The sequence below is a fragment of the Ceratotherium simum genome, chromosome 2 (genome assembly GCF_057802395.1).
Source record: "Ceratotherium simum simum isolate JZ-2026a chromosome 2, ASM5780239v1, whole genome shotgun sequence".
Taxonomy (NCBI): Eukaryota; Metazoa; Chordata; class Mammalia; order Perissodactyla; family Rhinocerotidae; genus Ceratotherium; species Ceratotherium simum.
In genome coordinates, this window is record NC_141901.1 from 95,134,634 (window position 1) to 95,158,069 (window position 23,436).

General features: G+C 38.7%; 1 protein-coding gene and 1 long non-coding RNA gene across 2 annotated transcripts in view; both read right to left on the reverse strand.

The window, feature by feature from the left end:
• PDE4B (phosphodiesterase 4B) overlaps positions 1-1,393 on the reverse strand; it is a 396,712-nt gene extending 395,319 nt beyond the window's left edge. Inside the window, exons 1-2 of the mRNA XM_087449321.1 lie at positions 1,308-1,393; positions 806-1,044 (exon numbers count right to left, since the gene is read on the reverse strand). Of these exons, the coding sequence (XP_087305447.1) occupies positions 806-1,044; positions 1,308-1,340 (272 nt within the window). The 5' untranslated portion in view covers positions 1,341-1,393. The remainder of the gene's footprint in view (positions 1-805; positions 1,045-1,307) is intronic.
• Positions 1,394-7,963: 6,570 nt separating this feature from the next.
• LOC147918098 (uncharacterized) overlaps positions 7,964-23,436 on the reverse strand; it is a 54,025-nt gene continuing 38,552 nt past the window's right edge. The window contains exon 3 of the long non-coding RNA XR_015556468.1: positions 7,964-8,159. This is a non-coding gene — a long non-coding RNA (uncharacterized LOC147918098). The remainder of the gene's footprint in view (positions 8,160-23,436) is intronic.

Genomic DNA, 23,436 nt, shown 5'->3' on the forward strand with positions numbered 1-23,436 from the left:
AAGCTACATAAAATATAGAGAAAATATTTTTTCATTTTAATGATAAAACACCACCTTATGTAAGCAGGCCATTCTAGGAAAATATTTGAAAATTATGTAGAGAAAAAATTTTAAAAAGGATTAAATGCTAATTATTAAATATATGAGAAAAAACACAGAATTGAAGGAGTGTCATGGCACAATTTTAACCACAGTTTTAAGATTATATGTACTTGAGTAACTTTTCAACACTAGATTAAAATAGCCTCTTTTGCAAACATACACTCTGCAAAATAGTCCAAGTGTCTCTCATAGCACAATCTTTGCTCCTCTTTTGATTTACAATGAAGTGTTTCATTTTATAGATAATCAAAAATTGAGATTAGTAAGTGAGATTATAATAAAAAAGACGCTAGGAATAATTACATGTAGAGTACAGCAATAAGAACGTCTCCTGTCATATATATATAAATATATATATATAAAATTCCTTCAGTTATTCTGCTATAATTTTGCTTTTCTAAATTTAAGCATAGTGATGCACACTGAATAGTTCTTTTTTAAAAAAAAAAAAAATAAGCATTAATTTTGTTTTTCCTTGGCATTAATAAAAATGCGTCTCATTCCTTCCTCAATAGGCTCCTTCCAATCTTAAGAGGTAGAAATATCCCCACTGTTTAAAAGGCCGCATCTTGCGCCCTAAAGGGAAACAAATTCTCAAAATGTCAACAGCCTTAGATAACTAACATTTTAAAAACAGGAAATTGTATTTGGAGTAACTGGAAAATAAAACTTAGAACTGACATTTAATTTTGAGGCTACTCACCGCTCCTGGCTTACGGTTGTAATTGCAATGCTCGGAAGGCTCGTCAAGGGCAGCGTGGTCGGTCGGGACACGCCGTCTCCCTCCGGTGTCCTGGCTCTCTCGCTCTGTCTTTGGGACAGCGGCGGTAACTGTAGGTTTCCTGAGCAACACCTTCTCCCTCTCCAGAGGTCGATCCCAAGTGTGTTACTAGAAGAACTGTAGGATTTACTCAAGCTACATTCAAAATAATCTTTAATGTTCTGGAGGAACCACAGGGAAAGAAAAAAGAAAAAGAGAGTGAAATTCAACTGTTTAAAATGACGTGCAGTAGAGTAAAATAAGAAACTAAATGATCAAGCTGTCACTCATAAAGTCCAGATCCATGATCTCACAACCAGAATCTAACATTGACATCAAAAGCTTAAGAGCAAACAGAAAGGAGAGGGTGCTAATTCTCAACTTTTAGAATAAATATAACGGTTGCATATTCTTGGTGATTTTTAGGACCGTAGATCGTATTTACCGGTTCGAGCACGTGGACTGGAAGGCTTTCCATCTTCTTTCTCTTTCTTAAACTTTTCTTTCTTTCCTTTTTTTTTTTTTATTTTGCTAGAATGAAAGATTAGAATTGAATCCATATTTTGGAAATTGATGTTGTCTTTCTGCAACATGGGAACAAACTATGCTAGCTAAAGTATAAAGTTTCTCGTTTAGTGTTTTGAAGTAAAAACACTTTCTATCTTAGGACAGCAAGATGTCGATAATTATGGGTGACTGACCGTTCCTTTCCCACAAAAGGTCTTTTCAGGGTTGAAGTTTCTTTTTTTGGGGGGGTCAAATTATATAAGGGCTCAGAAAAAGAAGAGTATACTTTATGCAGTCCTGAACTGAACTGCCATGTGTCCAATACATGCCCTGAGGCTGACAGGAATGAAGGGCTTGTGAGAAGATAAAGACATTGTACTATAACTGATGATAAGAGTTATTCATTCCTCCTATATCTCTTGGTGACTATGGTTCCTGGTACTGTTGAGAGTGGGTACTATTCATACCAGCTCAAAGATAGAAAATGTTATAGCACTGAAAATGCCCACTGATAGCAACTGCAAGTTCAAAGATATAACTGTCGCTCTCCACTCTTATTTTAACAGGGAATAATGGAATTTCTACCACCAGGCCAAGGTCTCTCACCTGAAAGTTACTCTGTGCTCTAAAAAGACAGGTCCTTCCTACTAGCCCTTCAGAATAGACTTAGGAGAATGTGGGACTAGACCTCCTAAGGTTTAAACAAACAAAAGTTCTCTACCCCCAACTCCTCCACCCATCCCTATCCTAGCTCATACAAGAATAATTAACTTGAGTTTAAGGGTGTAGCTGGGTTCATGCCACAAATATTTGTTGCACACTTATTATAGTTTTGCACTGTACTACTTAAGAAGGATACAACAGCAAAAAGACGCATAGTATCTGTGCTCACAGAACCTATATTCTAGTGATTTGTGCTTATCTAGTCCACACAAGACCACATTTTGATGATGGAAATCTGAGTATGAATAGGCCTGACAATTTTCAGGGGTCCCACCCTGTCTACCTGAAAATGGGATACCATCATATTTTCTTGTGCTTGACTTATGGTTTTGGAATACCATTTATTTGAAATTCAGTAGAACCACAATTCAATAACAGGAAGAAAACAGAACAATCTAGAATTTTCCAGAGCTTGAAATATTCTGGAATGTGTCCAGTGTTTTACTGTTTAGTCATTGGTTATTATATTAAATGCACCATAGGCCTAGTACTTTCTGTAGTCAGTGTGTGTGTGTGTGTGTGTGTGTTTGTGTATTTTAGAAACAACAGGCGGGAGCCGGCCCCGTGCCTTAGCGGTTAAGTGCGCGCACTCCGCTGCTGGAGGCCCAGGTTCGGGTCCCGGGCGCGCACCGACGCACCGCTTCTCGGGCCGTGCTGAGGCTGCATCCCACATGCAGCAGCTAGAAGGATGTGCAGCTATGACACACAACTATCTACTGGGACTTTGGGGGGAAAAAAAAAAAGGAGGAGGATTGGCAATAGATGTTAGCTCAGAGCCGGTCTTCCTCAGCAGAAAGAGGAGGATTAGCACGGATGTTAGCTCAGGGCTGATCTTCCTCACAAAAAAAAAAAAAAAGAAAGAAACAAGAGGCTGAGGGGAAAGCTTAGTATATACATGTTTCTTTCTCAAAAGACTTACAGACTAACTAAGGAAACAGGATACACGAAGTCTTCCTGAAGAAATTTAAGAACAAACTAAAAGCCAGAACTCATAACTATAAATCTGTCTAGTTCCAAACATTCATCTAAGAAAGTGCTGGTTATCTGGAGCAAAGTCATGAGTATATATTTTACCTCCTAGGCAAGAAGCACTGTACCAGAGCACAGAAATAAGGGTGTCATTTAGTTAAACCACCAACTACCATAGTCTCCTAATAAAGTTATTGGATATTTTACTCTTCTAGAAAAAGAAAATATTACCAACTAGGTTTAACTGTAGTAAATGAACTAACTGGGTATTTATTTGGGACTCGTTATTTGAAAACCAACAAAGTCACACTACCACAAAAGACCCCCCACACTGACTTGCCAACAGGCTTGAATTTACAGATTTGAAGTCATTCTTTGAGTTAAAATAATTTGTTTCAAAAGATCTCAGTTAATGTGAAAATGCATTACCACAAAATAACATAATAGAAAAGCTTTTTAGAAATTGTTAAATACTGAAAACATGACTACTGTTTTACAAACATTAATGAACCCATGTAGAGTTATTCATAATTACCTCAAACCCTCAAATTCATACTCATAATTTATACAGTATTCCCTCAAAATTGCTAACATCCTTAAAGGCAAAATCTAATTCAGTCAATTCTCAACTACTAAATTTCTGATTTTGGACTTATTTTTCTATTTTAACCAGCATGATTCTGGTCAACTACACCACTTATCAGATCAAAGATTTTTGGGAAAGGATTATTGTGAATGTTACTTCTGGAAATTGCAAATTTTAAAATGTATTATTCTAAAAAAAAAAATGTATTATACTGCTTCAACTTCACCCTGTGTCTTTATAATGCCAAGGAAACCAATCTAGTTTTAGATTATTCTCATGTTCCTAGATAATCGTTTATTTGAAAATCAGTATTTTTGCCAATGTAATTCTGAAAGTTTATCACAAAGGAAAAGTTAGTGTGAAATGCTGCACCTAAGTATGAAAAGTTTGCAGGGAGGAAGGGAAAGGGACACCAAAGGGACTCTTTGTCCTGTCCCCATATCAAAACTAACCAACCGAGGACCACTGAGATGTCCACATGAGGCACAGTGGTGCCCTATAGTCAGGGCTTTGTTGATGTTGCTGTTGTTTTGTTTTGCCTTTTGTTTGTCTGTTTCAGTCATTTTTGGAGCTTCCTCTAATTTTTGAATTCTTCCCATTAAACTCATGATGAAAAAGTGGGATTAGGTATTTCCAAGGACTTCTGGTGTGCTTAGGTGCACATTCAATTCAGACCATAGGCCATACTTTTCAAACCTTATGAAACCAGAAATGGAAATTATGGGAAGCATCAAATGACACTTAGGGCCCCTATCAAGGCTAAATGTCATGATGCCCCATGAGACAATAATAAAAGTAATTTTTTCTTTGAAAAATGCGATTTTAACCATAGGCAGTCACCATCAATTACAAGAGTAGTTTGCCTGGAGGTAATTCTTATCCCTCTTATGACTAGGTTCAATTCTTTGAAAGAAATTCCTGACTTCCATGATTAGAAACTATAGAAGTATAACTGGGGTATAGATGTGGCTATTTGTTTATCTATTTTTGTATATAATATATGTATATTTTATATATAATATATGTGCATATGTTTTATATATATTTATATATAATATATAAGTTAAATTTTAAATATATTCTACATAAAATATATATATATAATCAGCCACTCCCCCTCCCCTCCCTTTCTCTTCGTCTCTTACACACATATCTCCTGGTTCTTCTCCTCTAGTCTCTTTAGTCATTTTCCCCTTTTCAACTCCTCCCCAATCCTGCAACTCCCACCTCTCTAAACTATTCTGCAATTCCTTTCGTCACAATTAGTTGCTTGTGTTCAATACTTGAATAGCACTTATTTACCCCTCAGTTCTGGAACTTAGTTCCCAAATGCAAAGTACTGAATGGACACCATTCCTATGTCATTTATTGTATTAAGCCTCCTATTAAAATCATTTGTGTACCACAAGTATATGAAGGCAGTAATCATGCTTGTTCATTTGTATATTCCCACAGAGCCAAATACTGTGTCTTGCATGCAGTAAGGGCCTTTGCACATGCTGTTCCCTTTACCAGAAATGTTCTTCCCCCAGAACATCACTCCCTCACTGTCCATATGTCATCTCCTCACATTATCCTTCCATAAACACACTATTCTTACCATTCAATCGTTCTTTGCCACCCTGAACAATTTCATTTCTCTGCACAGCCCTCATGAAAGCTGGAATTATTTTATAATTTATTTATTTATTTCTGCCCTCCCCTCTGGAATGTAAGCTCCACAGTGATAAGGACTCTATGCTATTTCTTGCTGACTCTCTGGAACCTAACAAGCTTTTGGCACAACATAGGTGCTAAATTAATACTACGTGAATATTTAAGTCATTGAATAAATGTCTTCTGAGTTGAAATAAGTGAGAATAAAATATAATATCCCTGACTTAAGGGAGTAAAAACATACTTCAAGAGTATGGTATATAAAATATAAAATCTGCTAAGTTGCTCTCGTTGAGAGGGAAGAGATACTGTATGTAACATTCAGTATGATCTTTTGCACTGTACTCGAAAGTTTGAGGTGCACAGTGAAAAGTTCTTGGTCATCACTGTCCATGAGAAATAAGGGGGAAACCACCAATGGAAGCCAAATGTATAATTTTAAATTTTCTAGTAGCCACATTAAAAAAGTAAGAAAGAAACAGGTGAATTTACTTTTAATAGCATATTTTACTTAGCCTTGTATATCCAAAATATTATCATTTCAACATGTAATCTATATCAAAAATTTTTAATGAAATATTTTGCATTCTTTTCTATTTGTCCCATGATATATTCAAAATCCAAGGTCTATTTTACACTTACAGCACAGATCCATTCAGACCAGTGCTTAGTAGTCACACATGGTGGCTAGCAGCTACCATATCGGACAGTGCAAATCTAGGTAACAATTATCCACTCTGGTGGGGTTCATATTCTTTGAATGTGCTTTTCTTTTTTGCATATTGTTTTATGCAACCTTCCCCCTCTTTTGACCATGGCAACCATTGTCTCAGAGGAACAGGATTTTTAGTGTAAGGATGCAATGAAAAAGAAAGCATAGTTGTCCATCTTTTATAGACAGAATGCATTGCTTAGTTTTGTTCTTCCAAAAAAAAAGAATCTTGGAGAACACAGTACACAAATAGTATTAAGGAACAATCTCAAGCTGTTTTGTTTTGTTTTTTTAAGAGAAAAAGGATTCCTAAATTCCCTAAGTTTCCCTTTAGATATCCTGAGCAGAGCATGGAGATCTGAATAGGTTTTTACCATTGGTACTAAGAACCTAGAATATGACTTAAGGGAAGTTCCCTTGTGGTCAAGGAGCAGAGAAGGGAGAAATGAAGAAAGGCAATATTGTCACAGGTGATGAGAATAGAACACAAAGTAGGTCCCTCAACACAAAAGAGTAGAAATGGCAGTGGCGAAGGAGAGTGTTTGAAGGCAAGAGCCTCACAGCATGCAAAGTCTCCCTCTGCACTTGTGGGTCCTGGAAGTTCCCACAAGCCTCTACAGGGACACAGGAGGAAGCTGAGAATTAGCTTCAGCTTGCCTGTTGAGGTGTTTGCTGCAGCACAAGGCAAAGGGACCAGGAGGCCATGGGGTGAGCACCCCAAAGGTAAAGGTTGGACGAAAAGCAAAGCTGGGTCCTTTAAACAACCAGAGCCCCGCTGAGATGTTAGGTGAAGAACTAGGACAGTGGAGGAGAAGGTCCAACTCACAGTGAGCAGAGAAGGTGCACTGCTCATACTGAGAGCAATCACCTGTCGTGTGCCTAAGCACCCTGGACCAAGGGCAGAGAGTGACAACCACAGACCTGGGGAAGGGAGCTATTCCTCAACTGGACGACAGTAGGGGCTAATAGAAAAGGACAATACAAGACATGGACAATACTGCCCACCTGTTACTATAATGTTAATTAATGTTAAGTTTCCCCCTTTGCCCAATGCCATCTGATTAAAGGGAAGGAGTAAGAACTGGGAGAAATCCTGAAAGACCGGGCATTTACCCAAAAGACACCATTGTACATTAATTGGCAAGTTCAAGTTCCTCCCAGCCTCTCTCCCATCTGTGAAATAGCAGCTTAACAAGATGAGCTATTACAGAGAGCAAGGAAAATTACTTCTTTTTCCTACCTCTCTCCCTCCCTGCCTTCTGCCCATATCTGATTAGTGGCAGATACTTGTTAGATCTATTACAAACAGAAACTGAGAAAGGACGGACAAGTAAAGACACACTAATGGAGGACAGGTCAATTGAAAGCAAAGGAAACAATTCATTTCAGCTGGCCAAGATGCAAAGCTATGAAGATGGTGAGTCTACAGACTTCTTCAGATGACCCAGAGCAGGTATCTCCAGTTCCCCTGGGATCTTGTTAAAATACAGTCTGATCTGTAGGTCCAAGGTGCGCCCTGAGATTCTGCATTTCTAATAAACACTCAGGTGATGCTACTGCTTCAGGTCGGAGGACCACACCTGAGTAGCCAAGACCCAGAGGATGTGTACATCACAAACTTCTTAGCAGCAGTTGTCAAAGACCCCACCATAGGAGGTGACTCTCAAGGATTAGCTGTACCTGGGTAAAAACATGGAAGAAAGTCATCAAGAAACTAATAATGTAGTGTGGAAAGAGGAGTTTCTATGAATGAGGCTGCAGACACACATCAGAGATTGGTGGTTGTGAATGAGAACTACAAAGCTCAGACTGAGCCCGTCTCCAAGCTGCAGAGAGGGCAGCGTGGCTGCTCTCTACCTCGCAGAGCGCTGGGTCCACATGCTGGCAACGTCCGGGTCACAGAAACACCTAGTCACAGAGTGGTGCTGTTAAACAACCTTGCCCACCCTTTGAATAGAATTAGGGAGTGACTTCTTCATTGAGCAGACAAAAAGTGGGCAGAATCTGGCAACTCCGACTTTTGGAACTTACATCATCAGCCGTCACTGTCATCACACTCCTGCTTTTCTTCATTATAGAGGTGAAAAATATCCCCTCCTAGGATATCTGTTATTCAGTGCAGCTTTGCAGACAATTTTTAAGACCTACAGGGGAAAAAAGGCATAAAAAAATAGACCAGCTTGGCATCCGTAGTTAAATACAAATATATGGCTTATTTATATTCTCCAAACTAACATCTGAATGTATATGATGTACATGTATAAGCTCATATCACAATTTACCAAGGCAATTAAATCTGACATATGAGAAAAGAGGTTCACAAAATACAAAAATCCAAGAAATCAGTGCAAAACTATTTGGGAGGAGAGAAAAAGTATAGAGGGTAACAATTAGGCTCTCAAATAATCAATGATCATTAAGAATACAGAAATAATATGTATTTGTGAAGAGCTTTATACTTTAAAAAGTACTTTCTCATGCTATACTTCATTTGATCCCCATAACAGTCAGAGATTATTTTCATCTTTTTTTTTTCCTAATGAGAAAAGAGAGGATCAGAAAAATAATTTGGCCAAAGTAACACAGCTAAAATATGCCAGATGTAGAATTTAAGGAATATGACCCTTTGATACTATTGTCAAAACAAGGAAAAGAAAGAATAATAAACCAATACAAAAAATATACATGACCAAAAAAAATCTTAATTTCAATTTTACCATCAGTTTAAACCTCTCACATGTATAAATACACAGGCAAGTACTCATCAGAAAAAATTTGAGCAACCAGTAATTAGAAAGAGCAAGAATTCCCTGGTTTAAATCACACAAACCTGGCTATTTTGAGGTAGAGATGCTTCAGTTTATGACATTTGTTCTTTGTAGATCACTGGAAGCCACTTCAGAGACAAAGAACCTCAATAACATTACTGAAATTTGAGGGTGCAACCTGGTTGTGCAAATTCCACAGGAACGCTAGCCCCTGGTTTATGGAAACTCAGGCTGTTAAAACAGGCCCAAATTTAAAATTCAGGCGTACAATAGTCTACAAGAGAAGATGAAGAATTCTGAGTCTGCAGAATTGAACTGGAAAAGCTACACTACAGAAATCATCGAATGCAGCAAGTGTTAGTCCATAGAGTGGTTTCTCAGGATCTTGGTATCAAAACTGTCCTGCATTGTGGCTGAGCTCAAGAAGCTCCTGTGTTTTCTCACTCTGCACATTTAAACTCTTAATGCATGCCTGATTTGAAAAATCTGCTGCTTGAACATGAAGATATATATAGATTAAGAGCGTGATGGAATTGTAGCTATGTGACTAGGAATACTAAGTAGTGGCATTGTACCATCACCCAGGAAACCAGGGTTGAATTTCTAACACACAATTTGACTATATTATGCAGGAGTTGGCAGTGAAACTGACAGAGTAGATAAGAGAGTGGGGGGAGGGAAAAAACTTCGCCTTTGTAAGTGTTCTGGGGAGAGAATCCCCCAGGCTTTTAAGGGGTTTGACTCAATATGCCAAGGAAAAGCATGTCCTCAGCAAACACCAAGGAATGAGTGCAGTCTGAGCTCTTCTAACACTGACCACAGAGGAGGAGGCAGAAGTTCAGAGCTTTTGCTCAAAGGCTGCTTGAAACCTAACAAAAGTAGACAAATAACAAACATATTTTATCACAGTTATATTGAATCTTGAGTGCCTGTAGAAGGTGGAAAAGAGAGTTTATACTCTTAAGTTTAAAAAAAAGGCAAGAATCGAAATTTAAGTTTTGCACGCAAGATATAGAATTAGACATACCCAATGATTATAATTATGTAAAAATACAATCGTAGAAAAATATTAAAGAAGCTGTGTAAAATTATAACAGTGCACATTATATGAGTTATAGGAGGTTTTCCTTTCTTTTCCATATTCTCCAAATTTTTGTGATGTATTATTTTATGAGCCAAAAAATTATATAGATATAAATATATACAAGCATATAGTATATAATTTATATATGTGATTATATATAAATATACATAAATAATCATATATAATAAATAATTATTATAATATGTATTATATAAGGCCCACAAAGTACATGAGAACACGAACTTGTTTTTTAAATTACTTTATTTCTACAAAACTTAGTGTGTCATATATTTAGGGAGCCATCTTTTTGTGAGGTAAACAATATCTACTTATCTTGAATGAAGAAACTAAGGGACATTGACAGGCTAGGACCCAAGTCTTAGGCCACAGCTACCTGGTATATTATATGGCTTCCTAAATATCTATTAGAAGACTGCCAATTGAATTTGCACAGTTAACAGAACACGTGTAGCATTATATCTTATCATGGTGCAAAATGAAACACATTTGACTGATAAGTGTAGTATCAGGACTATCAAGATGCATGTGTTATTTGCAGTCAATTTCGAAGAATTGTAATTACTAAGGAGGTGTTTCTGTGAAGAAAATAAGAAGAGCAAAGTGATCTTTAACAAATGACTTCACAGACTAAATTAGTTGGAAAAATCTATGAAGCCAAATTTACTTTTTTATCTTATCTATTTCACTTGGTAGGAAATGCACTTAAAAATACGATAAAACACACGACTGGAGTGGAACTCTCTAGACTGCCTTCAGCAGGGAGGAACAAGGCTCAAGCTTCCCCAGCAGAAAAGAGCAGTAAGACCTTAACTATATCTTCTTCGACGTGTGCAAGGCATGATAGGATCCAAACGAAGCTCCGTGCAAATCTGGCCCTCAAGGATTTTAGGTCTAGTTTGGAAGGTTAGACTTACATACATTAAATATATATTTAGTGTATAGTAGGTGCTCAGAAATATTTGTTAAATGAGTGAATCAAAGAATATATTCAAGCACTAAAATCCTATATGTGAATAAAACTCTTCTATAATATACAGAAGTAGTTGGTGCTGGGTTTCAGGGAAGGATTTGGGAAGGAAGTGAGATTTCATTTAGCTTTGAATAATAAGTAGAATTTGTTTATTGGAGATAATGGAGAACAATATGGTGTGCAAAAATAGGGAAAGAAATTTAATATACTAAGGGTGTGATACACATAGGAAGATGCCATGCTAAGAAAATTTATGACAGGCAGAAAGACAAAGTGTTTCAGGGTAACATCAGTAGCTCTTTTGGCATGCAAGAGTATTTTTGTGAGGTCTTAGCCATGGAAATAAATTTATGTTTCATGACACTTTGAGTGTGAGAACTTACTGGATAAATTCATGTGCCTTCAATTGGGAGCATGTCCTGGCTAAGAAAAAGCAGGATCTCAAGTTACAAAGCAGTTTTCCAAATGCTCTACATTAAAAATATATTACTTTTGTATTCAGAAATAAAACCCAACATCTGTTATATAAAACGAGAAAAAAAGAAAGAAGGAGAGATTATTTCTGGATGTTTCTTGTTTGTCCCTCGAGATCCACTCCTCCACCTTCCCATCCTGCCTGTGCACTGGGAGGCTGGTCCTCAGCAACTGAGTCCATGGGCTCTCTATCCCTCTGGCTTCCGGGTGTGTTCAGCCAACAGGAAGTGAGGCAGGAGACTGGAAGGCAGGAGGAAAGAGAGGCTCCTCTCTGCTGGCCATGATGTGATAGTGACTAAAGTCCTCTCCTCTAGGTCACAACCCTTCTTCTAAGGTGACAGGTTTCCCTGGGTTCCATTAGCTACTGTCTCCACTTGATCCTTCAGACATAGGGCTGGTGCTTCGTCATCGCTTTCTGGTTATCCTCAACCCTGCCCACACCTTTTGTAAATAGTACCTTCATTAAACTCTCTTTCGCCCACTTTGGGAGTGCAATCTATTTCCTGCTAGGAATCTATTTCCTGACTGATAACAGATATGCTCCAAAAACTTTACAAAGCCAGAGGGCAATTTTAAAATATCCCCCCTGGGTGCCTAGCACAATGACTGAGAGAAAGCAGGGTCTCAATAAATAATTGTTCAGAGAATGAATGAGTAAAATCTAGTTGGAGTTCTAGAACGGTTTTACGGCTTTTAGAAAAGAAGGTCAGCCGGCATTATCTCAAGTTGCTTTTGTGAGGCAGAATAAGTTTTATGTCATCACTCATGGGTGGTAATGGTGATTCTGTTTGGGATTCAGAGAACTGTTATAATATGTTAATATTATATCATTATAATATTACATTATAATACTATTAGATAGCATACAAAATAATTTAATACTGTATTATATATTATAATATTATGATATATTATGTTATAATACCTATGATATAGGAGTCTAGGGACTATACATGCCGTACTATTGCTGATTGTCAGTGTCGGTTGCCTTCCATTCAGGCTGGCGTGGAGTGAGAATTCATCTCGTGCCAGTTTAAGCACTATACATACATAATTTCAATTATGTCTCATAAGAGCAGCCAACCAATGTGGGAACAATTATCACGACAGGTGAGGAAATCGAGTCTCAGAATAGTAACGAAACTTGCCCAAAGGCACACACTCCGCTGCTTCAGACTAGAATATTCTGGTTCCAAAGCCAAGCCTCTTAACCGATCACCACGCAGCTGATTGGGTCTTATTCACATCTTTTCAAGGTAGAAGTGAAATGAGTAATTTTTATTTCTTTTTCTGTTGTTGGAATACAAGTTATGTTGATAAGTTTTCTGGAACCATGCTCTCTAATCATGTAAGGACAAAAAGCAGTAATTTTTTAAAAATACTGAAGTTTCAAAATGCCTCAAATTTAAGGCAAATGTAAATGAGAGAAGAGGTCAGGCTCTCTTAATTTGAGAATATTCTTCCATTAGCAAAATTTGCTACTCAACAAATAGAACACCATATGCTTCATTAAAACAAAGTATTTCTAAGAATTTCCAAGGTGATGAGTAAGAATGACGATTATAAATTCCATTTGTGGCATATATTAATTGTTTCCCTGTGGTTTTATATTTCACCACTTCTTACTTAACTGGGCATTTAATTGCAGTCCTCTGTTGAGCATCACTGCTTCTCTGGCAAAAAGAGACTGTATATTGATGCCCTCTCTAAGGCAGGTGTCCAAATGCTGGCTCTCTTCTTAGGGATAAGTAGGAGCTTTCCCAGTGGGAAAAAATAACTTTTCCAGTCTCTTCAGCTCCCATTCCCACTGTACACATTGAAACTCTTGTCGGTAGGGTCCCCTTGCCCAACAGTCTACTCTCTTGATTGAAGTAATGACAAGATGGCTCAAGCCACAATGCAGTTGATCCAGAATAAGCTCAAGCATCCTTGTCACACCAAGTGGTGAACATGTAAGCTGCTTTGCTGCTATCTCTTCTCTCTGCCCTGCTCTCTCTCTCCACGGCTCTTTTTCCCTTGCTCAAGAAGTCACAAAAAGCACATCAGAAAGTCTTCTGCATAAGTGATCATTAGAGAAATAAGATACTGTGTCCATTTTTCATCAATGCCCCAAGCCAACCGTTCTAAACTAAGCTCTGGGATGCTGGGGCTGAGACATTGCAAACTACACTTCACAGATTCTCTTCCTAGCTGGGTTCTTTTAGGTGCTGACAATGGGATCATTGGCAGGAGACTGGAAGAAGAGAATTGTAGAGAAAGGACTCTTCCTCCTTCCAAGAGTAGAGACACTTTGGCACTACCTTCTGGCAGACCCAGAACCAGCCACACGATATCCCCCTCAGACGTCTGCTCACTAGCTTCAGAGTGACCCCTTGGTGGTTCCAGTTCCTACAGTGCAGACCCCTCCTTTGCACTCCTAGACTCCTGTAACACCATCTTCCTCTTTTTCCCTCAGCCCTAGGAATGGTAATTGCTTCTTGCAATTAACTAATCTTTGGGTTACGTGGCTGGTCCCTTTTCACTTTCCTCATCAAATACTTGCATAATCAGTTTCTTACATTAAACCCCCTTTGTTTTCCTACCTATAACCTAAAGGACACAGAAGCTAAGCTTCCTTTTACTGAAGGCACCCCTGATCACTAGAAGTGGTTCTTCATCTTCTACAGGCCAACAATTCACTTCTCCAACACCTACTCACATTCCATCCTCCCCCCACCCAGAGTCTGCTCATATGAGGATAGGGAGGCTGCAGGAGTGATGATTGGTATCAGAACTCATCTGGCTACCTCTCAGAGGGAATTCCCTGCAACTTTTGAATATAGCGTTCCTTAGAGAATGTGGGATATTTTGATGGCTCTTAGTCCTCTGTTTTGGGTTTCAGTCGCCATTTCTAGCTTAAAAGGAAAAGTCCTACGCATCACCCTTTCAGATGTTAAAATGTCCATTTATGAAATGATGATAATGTAATGAGGCATGAGAATTTCTTTCTTTTGTTTCTTAATGGCCTCAACTGAGAAAATTAAACATTGGCAACTCTATGTCAGTCCTCTGGTTCTTTGGAAATTTCACTGATTCATAAAGCACAAATGTCTAAGAACCTCTACACTAGACCAGTGGGTCTTAACTTTGTTATATAACTAGCATGAAGTCTAGTTCAAGAAAAGGAGGGTTTTCTGGTGTGGGCTCGCATCTAACACAGTATGAATTGGGGGAAGAAATGGTGAACAAAGAGGAGCCTGAATTGCCATCCCCATTCACAGCCACACGACCGCCCACCTATAGCGAGTCCCCCCAGCTCTGGGCTTTTGGGGTTCTCGATTGTCAAAGAGGTTGTAGGGGGGTTGGATTATAATCTTCCATAAACTTGATGAAATTCTTGGAAACTAATGGAAGTGAACACAAACTATAAAAACCAACTCTCTAGACTCAACAAACAGATAAATATGTCCAGAATTTGATACATAAAGTACTAAACGCCTCCCTTGAGTTTGCATCTGCTGGTCTCATCACATTTTCAGAAACTCAGGACTACTGCACTCAATTACAGCTGCTTTGGATTTGACTGTTGGGGAGATAAAAATTGTCGTAGTGAGATGCAAATAATGGGGAGCACACAAATTTGAGAAAAAATATGTATGCAATACGAAAAGACATTTTCTGTGTAAAACTTCTTAAGACTGTAAGCACCCAACATGTAGATGTAAGCATTTCTGAGAGAGAAAATCAGTATTTTAATTAGGCAATAAGCATCAAGAACTTTTGAGATAAAATTTGAAAAGTATTAAGAATTAACATGGAGGGCGGAGTCAAGATGGCGGCGTAGGCAGACTCTGAACTCACCTCCTCCCGTGGACACAGCCAATTTACAACTACTCGTGGAAAAATTACCCCTGAGACAGAACTGAAAACTGGATAAGAGGAACTCCTGCAACAACGGACAATCCTAACTGGGGTAGAAGAGGCAGAGACTCCCTTCTGGAGAGGAAAAACGCCACCTTCACAAGCCGCCAGCTTCACGGCCGCCGGGAGCAGCTCACAGGTACGCAGCCTCCCTGGAGGCGCGGGGCCCTGAGCCAGGAGCGCCCCCGCTGTGGGCATTTTGTGGACCCAGCCCAATTGAGACCAGCAGCATAATATCTGACTTTGCCTGCTACTAAAGCCTTGGGTAGCACCCCCAGAAAACCCGGTTCACAAAGAAACTAAAACTGGCTCTTAAAGGGCCCACGCACAAACTCACCCGTTCCAGAAAGCATCCTAAAATCACCAGAAAGAAAGGTGCACAGTGCTTCGGTGACAAGAGACTCACCTAATAGGCCCTGAGTGCATCTCGGTGAGGGGTGAGACCTCTCCAGGGACTGGGACATTGGCGGCGGCCATTGTTGTGGCCTGGTGTGAGCGTGCTGACACAGACGCCATTGGAGTTCTCCGAGACCTGCTAGCCCAGGGTCTGCTCCACCCGCTAGAGCACCGATTTAATCCAGCTCAGCCAGGGCAGGCAGCCCACCCTAGAGACTAGCCCCACCCAACAACAAGCCCTCAGGCAACGTGTGGGCCTGCATAGATTGGTGACTGGATTCTCTGCAGCCTGGCAACTGAGCTGACTTGAGCGGGGCAGGGTGTGCACAAGGAGCGGGTGGAGAGTGTGGGGCGGTGGGATAGTGTGTGGGCTCCGCCGTGAGAGACTCGGTCCACTTGGGGAGGTCAGGGCGCTCACACGGGGCAGGACTGTGTTGACTGTGTGTGTGGACCTGTGGGCGGCAGGGCTTCTCAGCCACAGAAGACTTGTACTTCTCAAAGACCCACATAGGAGGTTTGCTCCACCTTCCAAAACCTGAAACAATTGGGTGCTCCTGTGCCTGAGGCCAGCCCCACCCAGCTGCAATCCTCAGAGAGCTGACAAGAGACCTAATAGGCTAGAGGCTTACAGCAATTGTAAGGCCCTGAGCCTAACAACCTGCCACGGTGGGGACCTACTCACTTAAAAGAAATACTGCAACACAAATGTGGTATTAGAACTTGCAGCCAACTGTGCTGGGGCTCCCCACAGCTGATAAAGAGACTGAAGGACCCACAACAACTACAAGCAGCTGAGCATTACAACAGCTGGCCAGGAGCATAACTCAGCCTCCCTGGGCGCCTACAGGGAGAGCAAACAGGCCACAGCAGAAGGATACACGTAGCCCACATAGGGGTCACCCCTGGAACATTGAGAACTGAGGGAAGCACACTGGAAGCCTCCTAAGCCATCACTTACATAAGGTCACCTATCCAAGAGCAGGAGACGTAGCTGACCTACCTAATACGTAGACACAAGCACAGGGAAAGAGGCAAAATGAAGAGGCAAAGAATACATTCCAAGTAAGGGAACAGGACAAAACCCCAGAAAAGGAACTAAGTGAAACAGAAATGAGCAACCTACCCGACAGAGAGTTCAAACTAAGAGTGTTAAGGATGCTCACTGATCTGGGGAGAAGAATAGATGGACTCAGTGAGAATGTCAACAAAGAAATGGAAGATATAAAAAGAACCAATCAGAAATGAAGAATACAATACTGGAAATGAAAAACTCATTAGAGGGACTCAAAAGCAGAGTAGAGGATACAGAAGAACGGATCTGTGAGCTGGAAGAAAGACTAGAAGAAATTACCCAAGGTGAACAGGTAAAAGAGAAAAGAATTAAAAAGAGTGAGGACAGTCTAAGGGACCTCTGGGACAACATCAAGCGCACTAACATCCGTGTTATAGGTGTCCCGGAAGGAGAAGAGCGAGACAAGGGGGCAGAGAATCTATTTCAAGAAATAATAGATGAAAACTTCCCTAACCTAAGGAAGGAAACAGACATCCAGGTACAGGAGGCACAGAGAGCCCCAAACAAGATAAACCCAAAGAGGCCCACACCAAGACACATCATAATCAAAATGTCCAGAATTAAAGATAAAGAGAGAATCCTAAAAGCCGCAAGAGAATGTCAAGTTACATACAAAGGAAACCCCATAAGGCTATCAGCTGACTTCTCAGCAGAAACCTTACAGGCTAGAAGAGAATGGCATGATATATTTAAAGTGCTAAAAGGAAAAAACTTACAGCCAAGAATACTCTACCCAGCAAGGTTATCGTTCAAAATGGAAGGAGAGATCAAAATTTTCCCAGATAAGCAAAAATTAAAGGAGTTTGTCACCAAGAAACCAGTGTTACAAGAAATGTTAAAGGGACTGATTTAAGGGGAAAAGAGAAGACCACAAATAGGAAAAATTATCTATTTCCACGATTAGAACGTAATGGATACAAATGCACAAAAAAGAGGTTGGATATGATATCAAAAACATAAAAGGAGGGAGGAGGGTAGTTAAAGAGTACAGCTTTCAGACAGAGGTCAAACTAAAGTGACCATCAATTCTGTATAGAAGAAGTAAGGAACAGAGAAGGACTACTAAAACACTGAGGAAAAAAAAAAAAGAAAAGTTAAAAAATGGCAGTAAGTACATACTTATCAATAGCTACTTTAAACGTCAATGGACTAAATGCTCCAATTAAAAGGCATAGGGTGGCTGACTGGATAAAAAAACAAGACCCATATATATGCTGCATACAAGAGACACACTTCAGACCTAAAGACACTCACAAACTGAAAGTGAAGGGATGGAAAAAGATACTCCACGCAAATGGCAATGAAAAGAAAGCTGGGGTAGCAGTACTCATATCAGACAAAATAGACTTTAAAACAAAAACTGTAAAACGAGACAAAGAAGGGCATTACATAATGATCAAGGGAACAATCCAACAAGAGGATATAACACTTGTAAATATCTACGCACCCAATGTAGGTGCACCTAAATATATAAAGCAATTATTAACAGACATAAAAACAGAAATAGACAGTAACACAATAATAGTAGGGGACTTTAACACTCCACTTACACCAACGGATAGATCATCCAAACAGAAGATCAATAAGGAAACATTGGCCTTAAACGACACACTAGAACAGATGGACCTAGTAGATATATACAGAGCATTCCATCCAAAAACCGAAGAATACACGTTCTTTTCAAATGCACATGGAACGTTCTCCAGGATTGATCACATATTAGGCCACAAAACAAGTCTCCATAAATTTAAGAAGATTGAAATAATACCAAGCATCTTTTCTGACCACAAAGGTATGAAACTAGAAATCAACTATAGGAAGAAAATCAGAAAAGCCACAAATACATGGAGATTAAACAAAATGCTACTGAACAACGACTGGGTTAATGAAGAAATCAAAGAAGAAATCAAAAAATACCTGGAGGCAAATGAAAATGAAAATACGACATGCCAGAATTTATGGGATACAGCAAAAGCGGTTCTAAGAGGGAAGTTTATAGCAATACAGGCCTATCTCAACAAACAAGAAAAATCTCAAATAAACAATCTAACAATGCACCTAAAGGAACTGGAAAAAGAAGAACAAACAAAGCCCAAAATCAGTAGAAGAAGGGAAATAATAAAAATCAGAGCAGAAATAAATGAAATAGAGACCAAAAAAACAATAGAAAAAATTAATAAAACCAAGAGCTGGTTCTTTGAAAAGATCAACAAAATAGACAAACCTTTAGCTAGACTCACCAAAAAAAAAAGAGAGAAGGCACAAATAAGTAAAATCAGAAATGAAAGAGGAGAGGTTACAACAGACACCTCAGAAATACAAAAGATTATAAGAGAATACTATGAAAAACTATATGCCAACCAATTCGACAATCTGGAAGAAATGGATAAATTCTTAGAATCATACAACCTTCCAAAACTGGATCAAGAAGAAGTAGAGAATTTGAATAGACCAATCACCAGTAAGGAGATCGAAACAGTAATCAAAAACCTCCCCAAAAATAAAAGTCCAGGACCAGATGGCTTCCCTGGTGAATTCTACCAAACATTCAAAGAAGTCTTAATACCTATCCTTCTCAAACTCTTCCAAAAAATTGAGGAGGGGGGGAAGCTCCCTAACTCATTCTACGAAGCTGACATTACCCTGATACCAAAACCAGACAAGGACAACACAAAAAAAGAAAATTACAGGCCAATATCACTGATGAACATCGATGCGAAAATCCTCAACAAAATACTAGCAAATCGCATACAACAATACGTTAAAAGATTATACACCATGATCAAGTGGGATTTATTCCAGGGATGCAGGGATGGTTTAACATTCGCAAATCAATCAACGTAATACACCACATTAATAAAATGAAGAACAAAAATCACACGATCATCTCAATAGATGCAGAGAAAGCATTTGACAAGATCCAGCATCCATTTATGATAAAAACTCTGAATAAAATGGGTATAGAAGGAAAGTACCTCAACATAATAAAGACCATATATGAGAAACCCACAGCTAATATCATCCTCAATGGTGAAAAACTGAAAGCTATCCCTCTAAGAACAGGAACCAGACAAGGATGCCCACTGTCACCACTCCTATTTAACATAGTATTGGAAGTCCTAGCCAGAGCAATCAGGCAAGAGAAAGAAATAAAAGGGATCCAAATTGGAAAGGAAGAAGTGAAACTGTCACTATTTGCAGATGACATGATTTTATATATAGAAAACCCTAAAGAATCCACCAGAAAACTTTTAGAAGTAATAAACGAATATGGTAAAGTTGCAGGATACAAAATCAACATACAAAAATCAGTTGCATTTCTGTACACTAACAACGAAGTAACAGAAAGAAAAATTAAGAATACCATCCCATTTACAATTGCAACAAAAAGAATAAAATACCTAGGAATAAACTTAACCAAAGAGGTGAAAGATCTGTACACTGAAAACTATAAAACATTTCTGAAAGAAATTGAAGAAGACACAAAGAAATGGAAAGATATTCTGTGCTCTTGGATTGGAAGAATTAACATAGTTAAGATGTCCATACTTCCTAAAGCCATCTATAGATTCAATGCAATCCCTATCAAAGTTCCAACAACATTTTTCACAGAAATAGAACAAAGAATCCTAAAATTTATATGGAACAACAAAAGACCCCGAATAGCTAAAGGAATCCTGAGAAAAAAGAACAAAGCTGGAGGTATCACACTCCCTGATTTCAAAATATACTACAAAGCTATAGTAACCAAAACAGCATGGTACTGGCACAAAAACAGACACACAGATCAATGGAATAGAATCGAAAGCCCAGAAATAAACCCACACATCTATGGACAGCTAATCTTTGACAAAGGAGCCAAGAACATACAATGGGGAAAAGAAAGTCTCTTCAACAAATGGTGTTGGGAAAACTGGATAGCCATATGCAAAAAATGAAAGTAGACTCTTACCTTACACCATACACAAAAATTAACTCCAAATGGATTAAAGACTTGAATGTAAGACCTGAAACTGTGAAAGTTCTAGAAGAAAACATAGGCAGTACGCTCTTCGACATCAGTCTTAGCAACATCTTTTCAAACACCACATCTGACCGGGCAAGAGAAACAATAGAAAAAATAAACAAATGGGACTACATCAAACTAAAAAGCTTCTGCACAGCAAAGGAAACCATCAACAAAACGAAAAGACAACCTAACAATTGGGAGAAGATATTTGCAAACCATACATCTGATAAGGGCTTAATCTCCAAAATATATAAAGAACTCATGCATCTCAACAACAAAAACTACCAACCCAATTAAAAAATGGGCAAAAGACCTGAACAGACATTTCTCCAAAGAAGATATACAGATGGCCAACAGACACATGAAAAGATGTTCAAAATCACTAACTATCAGGGAAATGCAAATCAAAACTACAATGAGATATCACCTCACGCCCGTCAGAATGGCTATAATTAACAAGACAGGAAACAACATGTGTTGGAGAGGTTGTGGAGAGAAGGGAACTCTCATACACTGCTGGTGGGAGTGCAAACTGGTGCAGCCACTATGGAAAACAGTATGGAGATTTCTCAAAAATCAACGATAGACCTACCATATGATCCAGCTATTCCACTGTTGGGTATTTATCCAAAGAACTTGAAAACACCAATTTGCAAAGGTACATGCACCCCTGTGTTCATTGCAGCCTTATTCACGATAGCCAAGACTTGGAAGCAACCTAAGTGCCCATCAAGGGACGAATGGATAAAAAGCTGTGGTATATATACACAATGGAATACTACTCAGCCATAAGAAACGATGAAATCCAGCCATTTGTGACAACATGGATGGACATTGAGGGCATGATGCAAAGTGAAATAAGTCAGAGGGAGAAGGTCAAATACCGTATGATTTCCTTCATTAAGTAGTAGATAATAACAACAATAAACAAACACATAGGGACAGAGATTGGATTGGTGGTTACCAGAGGGGAAGGGGGGAGGGAGGAGGGTGAAAGGGATAATTGGGTACATGTGTGTGGTGATGGGTTGTAATTAGTATTCGGGTGGTGAACATGATGTAATCTATGCAGAAATAGAAGTACAATGATGTACACCTGAAATTTTTACAATGTTATAAACCAATGTTACTGCAATAAACAAAAAATTAAAAAAAAAAAATAAATGTTTATATGTATACGTTATCCTTTATATCTGTGAAAATATTTATATTTTAAATGTTCATCTTTATAAGTGTATATGTTATCACAAGGTGCTAAATTATAAATATTTGCATAAAAAAAAAAATTAACATGAACTTAAATCTTTAGTGTAGCCTGAGAGAATAAGTAACAAGAGATAATGGCATTCTTTTAACAGTCACCAGACTGCAAAGTAGCCTAAATGCTGCTCTGAGTAGAACGTGTCCCCTGAACATCCACTTAAAACCAATTTCTACTATAAAATGTGTTCTCTGTAAATTTCTAATAAGATGCAAACTTGAAATCAATACACATGTTGACAAGAAGGAAAGAAAGAATTCTTAGTATACAACTCGTTTGGATGAATATTAATTTCTGACAACAGAGAGACAGTGACAAATTATTCCCATGTTTCTACTTGCATAAATGATGCCTTAATAGATTTCTTAGTGAGTTTCTCTCCAGTAAAAACTGTCTAAATGGGAAAGTTTTAAAGACTTGAATTATTTTTCCTACTCTAAAAAAAAGTGACTGGTACCACTGATTAATCTTTTATAGTTTAAAATGCCATCAAGTGGCACATAAATTGTTTTGTTTTTCAGCCATTTTTGATTCCATCTTAAGTAAGGGGGAAAGAACAAAGAAGCCCTATATTCAAATGGCACATTCAAGCTCTATGTTCAAACCAATAAACAATTTGATATTGTAAGCTCTCTCAATATCTGAGGGTTTCCATCTCTGAGTTATCATTGTATCAAAGTGACAATGTGATTAGGGAAGATTTAGAAAGTATTAGGGAATTTTTACTATCTCCTAAAATGAACCATAGAAGCCCTACAAACAAATGTAAAGGACCAGTATGCATGAAGGATTGTCAATTCACTTAAGTATTTGCTGGGTACCTGCTCATGCCCAAATCAAGATCTTCTAATTCCATCCTCAGAGCTATTTAGTAACTTTCATAAACCTATTACAGCTGTTCTAGGATCCCAATTAATATTACCAACTTTCAATGCGACTATACAAAATTAAATTGCATTCATGATCCAAAATCCCCATTTCCATCCATCATGAATACTGACCACTTCTCTTCCTTTGGTTCCTGAACAACAGTAACAAAAAACTACTGAAAACCCATTATGTGGACAGAGACTTGCTAGATGCTGTGGGTAATACATGATGAATATGACATAATCTTTGGCCTTAAAATGCCCATGTCTAGTCTTTGAAGGGATGAATCAATGATTATTCATTCTACAGTACTTAATGCGTCATTGGCAGGTGTCAGGCTCACAGTGCAGTGTGACAAGTGCTATAACAGGAAGAGACAATGGGCTTGTTAGGTGAATAAATGAAAGAAGGTCACCTCTACAGGCAAAAGTTATCAAGGAGAGCTTCCTAGAAGAGGCTCCGGTCCCTTCTCTGGTCCTGTAACTAAGGAACAAAGAAAGATCCCCTTCTGCTGGGCCCCTGTCTATTCTCCAGAGTCATCTTTTAAAAATGCAAAATTCCTTATATGACTTCCCTGTTTTACACTCTTCATGACT